The 13,833-nt window shown below is 38.7% G+C and overlaps 1 protein-coding gene across 1 annotated transcript in view; it reads left to right on the top strand.

Annotated features, from left to right (window-relative positions):
• The first annotated feature begins 3,106 nt into the window (after positions 1 to 3,106).
• LOC138000620 (farnesyl pyrophosphate synthase-like) overlaps positions 3,107 to 13,833 on the top strand; it is an 18,887-nt gene continuing 8,160 nt past the window's right edge. The window contains exons 1-6 of the mRNA XM_068847168.1: positions 3,107 to 3,262; positions 6,495 to 6,519; positions 8,519 to 8,634; positions 9,884 to 9,964; positions 11,237 to 11,359; positions 12,214 to 12,296. Coding sequence (XP_068703269.1) covers positions 3,131 to 3,262; positions 6,495 to 6,519; positions 8,519 to 8,634; positions 9,884 to 9,964; positions 11,237 to 11,359; positions 12,214 to 12,296 — 560 coding nt within the window. The 5' untranslated portion in view covers positions 3,107 to 3,130. The remainder of the gene's footprint in view (positions 3,263 to 6,494; positions 6,520 to 8,518; positions 8,635 to 9,883; positions 9,965 to 11,236; positions 11,360 to 12,213; positions 12,297 to 13,833) is intronic.

Raw genomic sequence — 13,833 nt, 5'->3', positions numbered from 1 at the left:
TACGGTTCAGCTAACTAAATTTTTTTCGAGATGGTGTGAAGAATATAGCACTCGCGTTTACTGATTAAACCTAAGAGTTCGTTTCAGTGTTTAGCTTTCAATTTACGGTTCGGTTAACTACACTCTTTACGAGATATAGCACTCGTTTACTGATTAACTACCTTGCTTAATATTCTAGGACGTTACAACTTTTAGCGATTGTAGAACTCCTGTAGGGATTGTTTGATATCCTCGAACTTTAGAAATTTTGGAGATTTTAGAACACCCAAAAAGACTTTACCTACTTTGGAGTTTTAGAAGTTTTAGACTCTCAACATGGGTCATAGTCCTGTTCCAGGACTCCCTCTTAACCCGCCCTGAAAATGGACCTGGAACCCAGGCGGGAAAAGAGAGAGTCCTATATTACTTGCAGGCGCATGCTCGGAATGAGCAAATCATATTGTATCAGATGCCAGGCTGGATATGTAAATAAAGGGAACCTTGAAACTCCGACAAAAAAATCGTATATGAAAATTACTGTGTGATTTGCAGTGTCAGGAAAGAGAACATCTAAATTATTCCTGGTCGTGACCAAACGAGGAGAAAAAACCCCGATGGCAGTGATGTTGGAAAATTTTTGCTGAATAAATGTAACGACTGAGAGAAGATCGCAATAAATCGATGCAAAGGCTGAACTAGTAAATGTAGCATAGGACTTCACTAAGCGACAAATAAAAACAGCTCGGAATCAGAATTTTATATTATCTGCAGTACTTTACCTCTAGCAATGAGTTTCAGAAGGAAAGTGCTTTTAAGTAGCAACAATAAAATCGAGGTGACACACGCTTTTAAGTAGCATTTTTCATCCTTGTTAATTAATATTCACGAACAAATTTTGACCAGAAAAAAATCGTGACAATTAACATCCGAATAATCGATGTTTGACTGTGCATATATATGTATAAATTTCCATTTCCTGAGCTCACCAAACTTTGTAGCGACCTCATTCAGTAGTGAACTTGACTCCCTAACTACTCTATTTCTAATGAAGTTCCGTAGTACCCGAGGTAGGTAAGGTAGGTAAAGTCTGCTTACGAGCCATGTGGTCCATTCGGCCGGAGCTTATCCCGGTTTCTGTAGCATGAAACGACTAGGAGTATTTCCACTTCCCCCCTGGATGGGATGTTAGTCCATCGCAGGGCTACCCCCAGCATTATTTTCGCCGGTACCCATTTATACACCTGGGTGGAGAGAGGCACCGTAAGAGTAAAATGCCTTACCCAAGACTTTCGGCTTGTCACTGGTATTCGGCAGACGACGTCAAAGTCCAACACAAGCGCCCCAAGCTCAGTGTGAGCATGGCCTACAAAAATTTAAGGATTTGTATGGGAATCCCGATAAAAGGCTTAAGAAGATAATTATATGAGAAAATTCGCACCTTCTTGCCATTGTAGGTAGCTTCCTTTCTGTGCAATCATGTCGGGAGACCCAGGGGAATAAAGAGTGAGACTCCAACACTTGGCTAAGTAGCCTGACTTCTGGCTGTTGTACACAATTGTGGTCTCATTCACACAGAAGCCCTTCAAGCTAATCCTGCCAAGCCGACCACATGCTGGGAAGGTCAGACCACAACACCAGGAACGCCGTGCCCTACTCATTTCGAATCAGTGTGTGGGGTCTTTAACGTCCTACAGAGTTAATGAACAAGGGCTGTGAGACGGGACCTCCGGCGTATCGTCCTTATCCGAGAAGACTTGAAAGTGTAACCACTTAAGGGTGCATTTACAAAGGGAGCAAATTCTCCTCAGGTATTTAAAGATCCTGAGTGTTGGTCCGGCCGGAGTTGAACTCACTACCTTCCGCGTGAAAGCCCGGTACTCAACCAACTGAGCCACTTGTGCACGGTTGTCAAATTACGGTCTGCCACCCCGGTAGGCTCAGTTTGTTATAAACTGTCGACGCCGTAGCTACTTTGGTGATAAAGCGCCTCTTTCAAAAGCTGTATTCTTGCAATATTACCGCCTGAGGTCGCGTTGGTGGTGGGTTGAGATGAAAGTTCAATCTTTATCAATTGATTCTGATGTGGAATTGTGACCGAAAGCCAAATTGGTGGCAGGGGGTGCTTTGCGCCACCCGGCCCCGTTTCACTTTCTAAAGGGCCACTACAGGGAATAAGATAAGAAAGGAAATGTTTTGAAGTGGTTTGAGCAACTGGCGGTTTGGTGGTCCAGTGGTTAGGGACAGCCTGAGCTGAAAAGACACCGAATGGTCGTAGGAGTTCCCTTGTATCCATACACCTGGCATCGGTTTTCTTTTGTAAGAAATACTTTGTCTCCAACTCATCCTTGATACTGTCAGTGTCCTGGTTCGTGCTGGTAATGATAAGATTATCTATAAATACTTGTATGGACAAATATATCTAAATGTACATGATTTCGTTTCTTTTGTAACTCATGGCCGTACTAGGTTTAGTAATTCCTTCAACTTAAAAGCCCCTAGTTGCAAAACCTCTACATTTCAAGCTTCATATTTTAATAGGATGGTTAAGTTATGGAATTTTATTTGCAAAATCTGTGCCTAAAAGTAGCTTTTTCAGTATCGATGCTTTTAAAAGCTTTTTAAAACAAACTCTGACGAGCCTTTTGCGAACAACATTTGACGTGGAACGCCCGTGCACTTGGTCACTTATAAGATCGTGCGCGTGCCACCGTTTATAGCACATATGCTGATATTATTTGTGTAATTTTTTAGCTTTTTAAACTGAATTTTCTATTTCGGCGGCACCTCGTATGGGTCCCTCGGTCTCGTTCGTGCTTGTCCATTTGGATGTTATATCTTTCCTTTTGTTTATTTCTCTTTAGGATAGATTATTCATGTACTATAATTGAAACCCAATAAAGCTTAATAAAATAAAAATAACGTTAACGAACAGCCGCCACCGTTTTTTCCTCCCCAATCACGCAAATTCATTCCTTCCCGTGAGCAGTCGACTCATTGCCTGAAGAGGACTGGCGGTTTGCAGTCGAAACTCTACGATGTACACCTCAAGTGGCAACGTCGTAAGACAATGGACACCATGCATGGATGGACACCGGAAGTGAAAATCAGGACAGGAGACTGGACCCTAGAAATACAAAACGGCGCGCCGACCATGGCGAAAAACAGCAAGCTCTCCAATGATCGGGAATTGTTTGATTCCTTTTTTCCTGGGCTAGTAGATGATATTGTAAAAGAGGGCGAAAACGACAAAGAAACAGGGGATGCTTTACGACATATGCGCGAGGTGGGGAAACAATTAATTTTTGCTTCACGACATAAATTTGCCGCCATGTTAGTTCTAGGAAAAAAACAGTTCGAATTCTCTCATTTAAGGATTATCTCCTTTTGATGGTCTACCAGCAATTTTACGTTGCAGCATTGTTATCTGTGTCTCTAGAGATTGGTTTCAAACCATCTATATTAGTGTAAGGCGCACTTACATGTACAACACTTTGTTCTCTATTTTCTTTCCTGCCAATATTTGTATGGGCTGTGTAACGAGTGGAACGGAATGCTGGCATTGCTGTTATTATTAAAGCAGAATTTCTCTGAATGACCTGCAACCGGTCAAGGTTTTCAGTACTTATGGCGCTGATGAAGCGTATTTAACGTAAGCCATTGACCCCCGGGAGTAAGACAGAGTTTACTCCGTCTCGTTTGACAAACGATGGATGGATAGCGCTATCCACCAGATAAATCACTATCCAGTGGATAGTGTTATCCACCTTTTGAATGATAACAGAAACCCATAAGGGTTGAAACGTGTAACGGCCCCTTGTGTGCTGGGAAACAAGCTTCTGAATATTCAATTTGCTAAGTACCATATTTGGAATAACAAGAGTGAGGCGTTTCCAAATATGGTACTTAGCACTGAAACACTCAACCAATCAGTTCGCACTGCATATGCGGAAGCTGTGAACGGGCGTTACACGTTTCAACCCTTATGGGTTTCTGATAATAATAAATAATAATCACTTTGTTTACCCTTGCATTTCACAGTAGCTAGTAGCTAATATCTCCGAGCATTGAACATGTACAATTGTTAAGAATCCCAACTGGCAGGAGGCAAACCAGTTGGCTATTTTACAAGTGCGCCAGGAAATTGAACCAGGGACTACCTGAAACAAATTCAGTGAGCGGTCAGAATGCAGTCTTGAACCCGGGAACTCTGGATCTGAAGACATGGACCTAACCACTCGGCCACACTGGAACAACACTGAACAACTGGGGGCAGATGATTTCCAACTGGGGGTGTCCTACGGCATCTGAGGAGTGAAGTCTAAACACTCATTTTAAAACTGCTAGCATTCAATAATTGCAATGAGTCGCTAGATCAGTTGAGCCCATTAATGGGGACATAGTTTTTCAGTGAGTGATTAACCCATTGACTCCCAGGGGTTCCCCATTGACAAGTAAAAGCGTCTGGCGTTAGACAGAGTAAAATACTAAGTCTGGCTGGTTTTGGCCGGTTTGGACGTCAAAGGGTTAAACATTCAAATTGAAACTCATTTGATGGCTTTTGTCATTTGACAAGTGTAATAATTAGAGTGCCCCAAATGCGACAAGACCAATTTCTTCCATTTGCAAAATTACTGGACTGCCAGTCTTTTGGTAACTTCGTAACCTTGACTGACTACTACATATAGACTGCACAGCAATAATTAACCAAGTAATTATAAAGTAGCTTAATTAATTATTGATTTAAAAGTAACTGATGAACTGTACATGTGCATTGGATCACATGTAAACTACTGTAGATCCTACCTTCTCGCTGACTGTCACCCGTTCACAGCTGCTTAGCAACAGGTGAAAGGACAACTGAAAAAATCAGTCCTCTTGACACTGTCAGATGCTGCTCTACCCATAAAGCTCCAAAAACTCCTACTCCTGGGAAGGAGGTTGCTTTTTCTTAGACAGTCTCCACCTGATCTACAAGCTAATGGCAATGGCACCATACGCACTAGCAGGGCTTGAAATTAACCAAAAAATCCAGTCACAATTTTGCAACAAGATACAAAAATTTAGTTGCAATTTGGCAAATTTTAGTCGCAAAATCGTCGCATTGCATTGCAATGTCAGCGGTGTAGCAAACCAAAATATGAACCCACAATACTTGTGTGTAAAGAAACCACTGAAAATGGCGAATGATATCGAAGGAATGGAGTTGTGCATATAACATCACAGCAAAATTACGCTACAATTATGATTATATTTAGATTGGAAAAAAAAAATAACAGCGAGAAACAAAATAATTTTTCATTTCTTTATTTATTTTAGCAAAAGTAGCAGCAGTGGCAACTGCTAACCCTTCTGTTTTGAAAGGGGCGAAGGTGAAAACAAGTTGCAAATATGCAACTTCTCGAGACATTTTAGTCATAAAGGGAAAAAATTCAGTTGCAAATGCGACTGTATTGGTTGCAATTTCAAGCCCTGACTTAGCTGACAAATTTTGTTTAGCTCTACCAAAAATCCCGACAAATTTTGTGTCCACCAAATTTTGAATTTGGTAATCATGCACGCACTTGAAAACACCAAATTTTTCTAAAATCACATTGTGTCACGATTCTCTCTATCACAAATAAAATCTTTAAGCAGCGAGGTCAAATTTCCTTGATTGAAGTTTTTCTCAAGATTATGGATGTGATGGGTAAGCAGCTGCCCTCTGTTGTTGTATCTGAGGTCAGTGGGACACTGTCCAAGAAGAATATTGCTGTGAGTTGATTTAAAAGCAACCTACATGTACAGTAGCTGGCTCCCCCAGGAATCCTTGGATCCCAATTGGGTAGAGCATCTGACTGGTGCAAGGGAGGTTGTACATCTACATCTACATGTACATCTGCATGTTCCTACACTTGGCAAAGTCCTGTTGTCTTGTGGCTGTTTTAGAGACATCACTACCAAGCCGGCCACTTCTGCCAGAGAGAACAGGACAGCCACAACATCAGGAACTCCATCCCCTACTCTTCTTGAATAGTGAGTGGGTTCTCTAACATCCCACAGGGAACTTATGAACATAGAAGATATATATGAGATGGGGCCTACAGTTTATAGTCCTATCCGAGAATTAAGACCTGAAAGTCTATCCATTTGCAGATGAAATTACAAAGACAACACTTTCTCCTCAGTTATTTTAAGATCCTGAGTGTTGATCTGGCCAGGGTTTGGGCCCATGACCTCCCGTGTGACAACCCAATGCTCAACCAACTGAGCCACCAGTAGGTGGCTGTAGGTTTAAATCCTGCCCCATGGGACTCTGATTTCCCTGTTGTCCTTTTGCTTTTTGCTAAGCGATGAGCTTGTTGTCATTCTCACAGGCACATCACAGCATTTCTCATCTATATGTGCATTATACAGTGGTCTAGATACATGTATTTGTCACCATTATTCATGATACATGTACCTCCCCCTTTAAGAGAACATCCCATATTTTATTTAATAATTTATTTTTTGCATTTTTGCTTTCTTTGATAATTCAGGTATTGGAATACAATGTACCAGGAGGTACGTCTATTTGGTAGATCATTTCTGAAATTGCAAGTATCATTATTATTATTATTATTATTATTATTGTTTCTGTTATTATTATTATTATTATTATTATTATTATTGCGGTTTTCAAATGAGTGTTGTAAAACCAAAACCAAAGTAATTACTTTGGCCAATCATAAAGGACGGGGAAAATCCAGTAAACCAATCAAAACTCAAAGTAATTACACGTAGCCGACACAAAGCGCGGGAAAACGTGCACGCGCGAGCCACAATTGGTTTTGGTTTCACTTCTGATTGGTTGAAAAAGTGACCAGAGAACTTTGAACCAATCACTGATTGAAGTAGATGCAAAACCAAAGTAATTTGCTAATTACTTTCGACACTCAATTGAAAACCGCTCTATTATTATTATTATTATTATTATTATTATTATTATTATTATTATTGCAGTCTACTCATCTGTATGCTTATAAGAACACAGCCCAGAAGGACGCCTTTTTGTAACCTGCTAAATACATGTATATGTACAGTTCCACAGAAGTGAATGGTGCTGTCTTCGTGCATTCTGATTGGCTTGCCCGAAGGTGAATAGCAACTTTGGTACTATTCACCTCTGAGCAAACAGGAAAAAACATAGGATGGGTCTTTTAAGACTTGCGTTGTGAAAATTGACCTGTACCGTACTTAAAAGCAGTACAGGTCACTTTTCACCTTTACTAATGCTAAACTTATGCCTCCTTAAACTCCTTGAGTGGCTTCATGATTTGCTGATTTGTCTCAACAAGAAATTACCAGCCTTGTGGAAGAAAAGGATTCCGAAAACACACACTCCAGTTAGCCACAAAAACTGCCTTGTCTACATTAAAAGCCTTCTGTGGAGAAAAATATCCTAGGCTGACAAAGAATAAGATTTGGATGAAATTTCAAAAGAAGAACAAAACAAACTCCTTGTTGACTTTAATCCCAATGCAAGGGAAAAAAGGGAGTAAAGTACAAGAAGACAGCACTACATGTAATATTCACAATTTGTGCCCAAGGTGGTACTCAAATTATTCCTTTGGGAACTGGAGCAAAGGAAGCTTAATTTGCCAAATGTACAAAATTCCCCAGTGTTAACACACAATTTTACTGTCAGTAGTAGTCAAGAAAGTGACAGTTCACTTCTATAGCGGGTCTTTTTCATCCAGTTGTAATATTACAGAGAATTTCCAAATTTATATATCATTGAACATTAAACACTGTTGGAATTCAGTGTTTTGGATTTTAGTACACTTTAGTTAACCTTTTTGTACTTTTTTTTGTATTGTACTCTTTTGTGTTCGTATTCGCATACATGTTATTTATCAAATAATCTTTCCATTTGTTTTCACATGCATCTCTTAATGTCTTCGTTGTGCTATATAACAAATTGGCTCTGCCTCTGGAAACATTGTGATTCTCAGGAGACAAAATAAACTTTTTCCCTTGGGACCCGTCATTGAGTGTTAATCATTCGCCTCATTGTTGGTGAAAATTTAGTGGATATTTGCCTCACCACAAGTATCCACTGTTATATTCACCTCCACTTTTGTGAATAACTGTTAATAAATTATATTGTTTCCCATCATTGGTATCATAACAAGTTCTTAAGTGAAACATTGTAGAGTCAATCCTTGTAAATAATGCAGTTTTTTCAATTAAGGGATGAATTGGCTTGAAAGAATTAATTTTAAAGTCAAACAATAGCCTAAGGGTTTTTGCTGATGGGTATCTACCTGTAGTTGCTACAGTGAAGTAGGTCACCGCATTTAGCTGATTTCATGAAGCAATAATACTGATCCGGCAATCGTTGTTTCTCACGGTAATTAATAGAATTATTGCAACTGCTTCTTGTGGTATCATATCAACCTCTTGTTAAGCAGTGTAACAGTTGTAACTGTAGAGTGAATCTTTGATCAAAATTAAGATAATGCAGTTTTTTTTTAAGTGATGAAACTGGAGCCAATTGATTGCTTTTTGTGTTGCTTGTCAGGAAAAAGGAATCGTGGACTCTCTGTAATTGGTTCATTAAGGCATCTTGTGAGTGCGGACAAATTGACAGAGGAAGAAGTGAAAACAGCCATCATACTTGGATGGTGTGTGGAGTGGGTAAGCCGAAGATCTACATGTAGATGTACTTTCTCTTTTCTAAATACCTGGCATTTTTTTGTCATTTCTTACAACATGTAGTTTTGAGTGTTGAGATTTGTTATGCCCTCATTGCTTGTAGGAATATCAAATTTTGCTTGCAAATTGAACAAAGAATAAAAAATAAAAACAGGCTGTATGGCATAAATGATAGTTGCATTGTTAAAAGTCCACCATTGTTGGGGTCATGATTTGTGATGTGGCTTGTTTTACAAGTTTGCAAGAAGCATAAATTATTGCCAATATTGACATTAGATTTTATGATAAATTTCATGAGGCTGTTTACAGAATTTATTTAAGGTCCTGAAAAAATGAGTTAGTGAACGAAATGATACATTAAATTTTTATGAAATGCATTATACATATTGCACTGCGGGTAGGTATGAAATCAAGTGAAAGTGTGTTGCCTCCCAGTTATGAGCGCAATTTACTATTGCATCGAGAAGCCTGACCTAGAAATGACCAGCTCCCAATGTCAGTGGCTTCATACATGTAGCTCAGTTGGTTTGAGCGACGCACTAGTATCACGAGGTCATGGGTTCAAACCCTGTTGAAGTCCTGAAAATTTTCAGGCTTTGACGCAAATGTAGTAAATTGCGCTCATAACGTTGAGGCAACACAGTTTCACTTGATTTCAAGAATGAGTTAATACATTGACTAATTTTTTTCATTAATATTAACCCATTGACTTCTCAGGTGCCCTAGGACACCTCCAGTTAACGAGTAAAATTAGGGAGTTTAAGAAACCATGACGGCTACGGCGACGAGAACATCACTTCAAAATATAAGTTTGAGCTGTTCTAAGTATTTAAATATGATAATATTCCATCTGGTAAGTAAACTATTCAGTATGAGCGAAGTGTCTAAAACTGGATTGGTACAGATCGATTTGAAGTAAAGAGGGAGACTGAAAGATTCACAGTACAATGTCCATGGTGTCGTCAAAACCTTAAATTTGGTCATTTCACATACATGTAGTAGTTTTGACGAGTACGGGTAGCAGGATCATTTTGGTTCTTTTAACCAATAATATCACTGCTTTTTGGTGTTGTCGTTACTGTAGCTGTCGTTGTTTCTTAAACTCCCTATTGTCTGGCATTAGACAGAGTGAAATCTGTTAGTCTCACTCCCAGAAGTCAATGGGTTTAAATGAAAATGGTCCAAGATGGTTTGCACAATGTGTTACATGTAAGTGATTTGTTTCTTGCAGCTACAAGCATTTTTTTTGGTTGCCGATGACATCATGGATGAGTCCTTGACAAGAAGAGGCAAACCCTGCTGGTACATTAAGGTCTGTGCATAGTAATTGCAATGATATTTGCAGCTGATCTTTCCATTTTTTATTTCAGCCAAGCATTTAGTAACTACAGTACTTACAACTACATGTAAGTAGGATCAGCAATAATAATTATTATACTATCATTAATTTATTGAGCGCAGGTTCTGTTGCAAGGCCAACGTCAAATGGCCAGAGAGCTTTTAACTGCATACTCCAGATTGAGACATGATGAAAAGCCCCCTTTATTCACAGTTTCTAAATGAAATATGGGCACTTTAACATCAACAGCATTTCCTAAGGCTGGTTTTTTGCAAGCAATGCAAATAGTAGCTCGTGCAAATTTATTTATTTTTATGAAACAACCCGATAAAGGTAAATTGAATGCCGTAAAAATGGATAAGGGTTCAAAATGTCATCTCACAAATCTCTTTTTGGTGGATTATTTACCTTTAGTATGTACTGTACATGTACCACACAAGTGATTAGTGCTCTCCGCACTCGCTGATTGGCTAATGCGGAGGTGATTAGCCAAGTAATTCGCTTTTCAATAGCCGGCACACGAGACTTGAAATTTCCGACCACATTTTACAAAAAAATGCAAAGTAGTTTTTCAGTTTGCTTTTTATTCAACTTGTGTGGTATATACTAAAATAGATAAAATAAAAAATGTTTTGGTTCGCCTCAGTGTTGGTTGACCAATAATTGTTAATTAGTAACTTTTTGATAAAACTTGAAAAACAAAAAAATTGAAAAACGTCGACACCATTTTTTAAAATAGTCCTGCAAATTTGAGTTAAACCATACAAAAACTTTTCGAGGTGTAGCTCCGTAAAATGGTGACTTTCCAGGCCGAGAAAATGCCAATCAAAAGTTGTCATGGTCAAGTCACGATTTTGCTGCAACGCTGTTGCTCAGGGCTCTTACAAAATTGGATGGTATTAAATCTTTTACAAATCGATACTTAGGTCATAATTTTTGTATTTCTGCAAGAAAAAAAGATTAATTTTTCAAAATTTCATTTTATTGAACCTTCAAAGAGACCTTAAATGCACAGTGTTCATCAGCCAACAAACCACTACTGTACATGCGCTTAACAGTGTGAACGAATCAGTGTGCCCTTTAACTGGATTAGGCTACCTTAAAAACCCCGAGTGTTGAGAATCTGCTGGTAAAACTCAGCACTGTAAATTATTAACTTGCGAATAACTTGCAGACAAGATACATGTATTTCATTTTTCTTGATTTTTCACCTTGCATGTAATTGACTTTTCAATTTCTCCATAGGCTGGAGTTAACAATATTGCTGTCAATGACTTTCTTCTCATAGAAGCCACCATTTATAAACTGCTTAGGACGCACTTGCACAAAAAACCATACTATGTTGATGTTCTTCACTTGTTTCATGAGGTTGGTTAACAACTTTCGGCTGAAGTTGTCGTTTTGTACAGAGTTTGGACAAAGTTATTATATGGAGATGGTTAGGAAAATCGACAAGTTTATGTTTTTGTTTGCTATTTTTACCCTGACCATGCGCAAACCACACCCTTTGTCTAAAATACAGCCAATCAGGAGTTTCGATTAATTTATTCGTGAACTGAGGACAAAAGATTGTGCATGGCCACGGTCAAGTTAACATGAAGCGCGATGTCACTGTTCTTGCTTTTGAATTTTCTAGAGTTTCGTAACCAGTCCAGCTACATGTATATAAACTATGGTTTGGAGCTCAAAATCACCATGAAAATTGATTTCATTTTTGATATTCTTGACGTAATGACAATCAGTGCAATGGAGTGAAACACTTGAACTTTACCAAGGACACCAAAGGAAATGAACTCTTTTGGTTGCATACTGCTCTTGCACTGACACAATCGCAAAAGTGACCAGCTTTCACTTATTCATTCTCAAACTTGCTGATGTAGAGTACCATATGCATGTAATGGAGGTTGCCCTGACGTCATAGTAGAAAATTCGTTAAGGGTTGACGTAGTGCAATATTATCGTCTCCAGTATGTGATATTATGGTTGTACAGTACTGTAGTTTCTCTGTCAGACCAATCAGTTTTGATTCTTGAATTTGTTGAAGTGGAAGCTGGAATTTGGAATGCCCTTGCTGTCTTTAATTTCCATTTAACAGTTAATGATGGACTATTAACGCGTAATAGCAACAGTATTTATTTACTGCTATTAGGTCAAAGCATCTATAGAGTTGCACTTGGTATTCCTGATGTTCTCATACCGGTATTTATTTTGTTTTTTTGTAGGTTACTTATCAAACAGCGACTGGACAAACACTGGATCTTATTACCCAACCAGGGGAAAATTTTGAGAACTTTACCTTGGAAAGGTAGTTGCAGTTGGTGTACAAACTTGAAATGATGTACAGTGTAGTGACTATTACAAAATTTGCAAAACAATCTTGGGGCGGAATTTAATTTTTTTGTTTCTTTCCTCGGGTTAAAAACTTGGCTGCTTTATGTGTTTTGGTCCAGGAAAGAGCTTTCTCTCATCAAAGTCTTATTGCCCTCCTAAGGAGGAAAATGTGTCAGCAATATTCAAAGTACGTGCAAGTAGGCAACTGGTTGTGGTCCCAAAATACATGTGATTGTCGAGTTCCATTTAGTTAGTGACGCTTGCCAGCCTAAAGAGGCTGGAGAATTTAAAAATTATAAAAAGGAGAAATATAAAGCCAGTGGTGTACTCATTTTAACAAATTATTGCTTTGACTAAATTTGAGGGAAGCTCCTCCAACCGAACCAGTTTGAACATAGAAAATTACGAAATTATTCAAGCACAAAATGGTATAAGGGCAAATTAAATTCACATCAAAACCGTACTTTTAGCACCAATGCTTACAATCCACAAAATTTGATGTGTTTGAATCCTCTGTGGAATAAAGTGGTTTCTTTACTTAAACATCAAGGTGAAGTTTTTGTCTAAATAATAATTATAGATTTAGCCAAGCCTAAAAGCGGAGCTACCGTGTTAATTACTCTGAAAATAAGTTAACCTGACTTGAGCCTGCGATCCAATGGAAAACCAGTACCTGATCATCGGTTAACTGTCATTTGACCTCGATGAGCTTTAAGCTTGAGCCCGCGATATGGTCACCTGATACTGGTCAGCGGATACCTTGTTTTGACAGGTGCAATTAACTGTAACATGGATGGATGTCCACTGTCAAAGATGTTCCCGCCAACAAACGCGGGTTGAACCACACAGTCTCACATTGGCATACATGGAGGGGTGGACGTACGGTCAACCAAATTTTCTCACGCATAGTGCTCCGCGCGCGGGGAGCTCCGCTATTAACTTAATGAATTGGGGTTTTCGACTTATCTTCTTTCTGAAATCATGTCCTAAAGGCAATTTTATTTTTAATTACTCCTCTAACGATTCATGACTAAAAAGAGCCTTACAATGACAGGGTGAGACGAAAATGAAAAGATGAAGTTGCCCTTCGGGCAAGCTGTTACTTGAGGTTACTAGCCCGAAGGTCTGACGAGCTAGCCCGACATTAAATTGTTCATAAAGAATAATCAGATGTATTTAAGGACGGTGCCTAATATTTAAGGGTATTTTTGCCCCGTTTCATGATTATGTAGGAAATGTAGATCTTAACAAGTGTTATGGAAATCCAAAAAGAAAATGGGGGGTAACCACCCATTTTTCAAAGATAATTCATGAATAATATTTGTAAAAAGCTTTAAAATACAAAGCAATGTATGGCGTTTTTTTCTCAAACTGAATCTTAATTATTTCTCAAAAATGCCTGGTTACCCGCAATTTTCTTTTTGGATACCAAGAGTATTTACTAAGATCTACTTTTTCCGGATAGTTTTAAGTCGCGCAATAACATCCCTGTATTAGTAAGCATCAACGGT

This window comes from Montipora foliosa, chromosome 1 (genome assembly GCF_036669935.1).
Source record: "Montipora foliosa isolate CH-2021 chromosome 1, ASM3666993v2, whole genome shotgun sequence".
NCBI classification, from domain to species: Eukaryota; Metazoa; Cnidaria; class Anthozoa; order Scleractinia; family Acroporidae; genus Montipora; species Montipora foliosa.
Note: the sequence above shows the minus strand (reverse complement) of the source record. Positions and strands in the feature narration are given on the sequence as shown.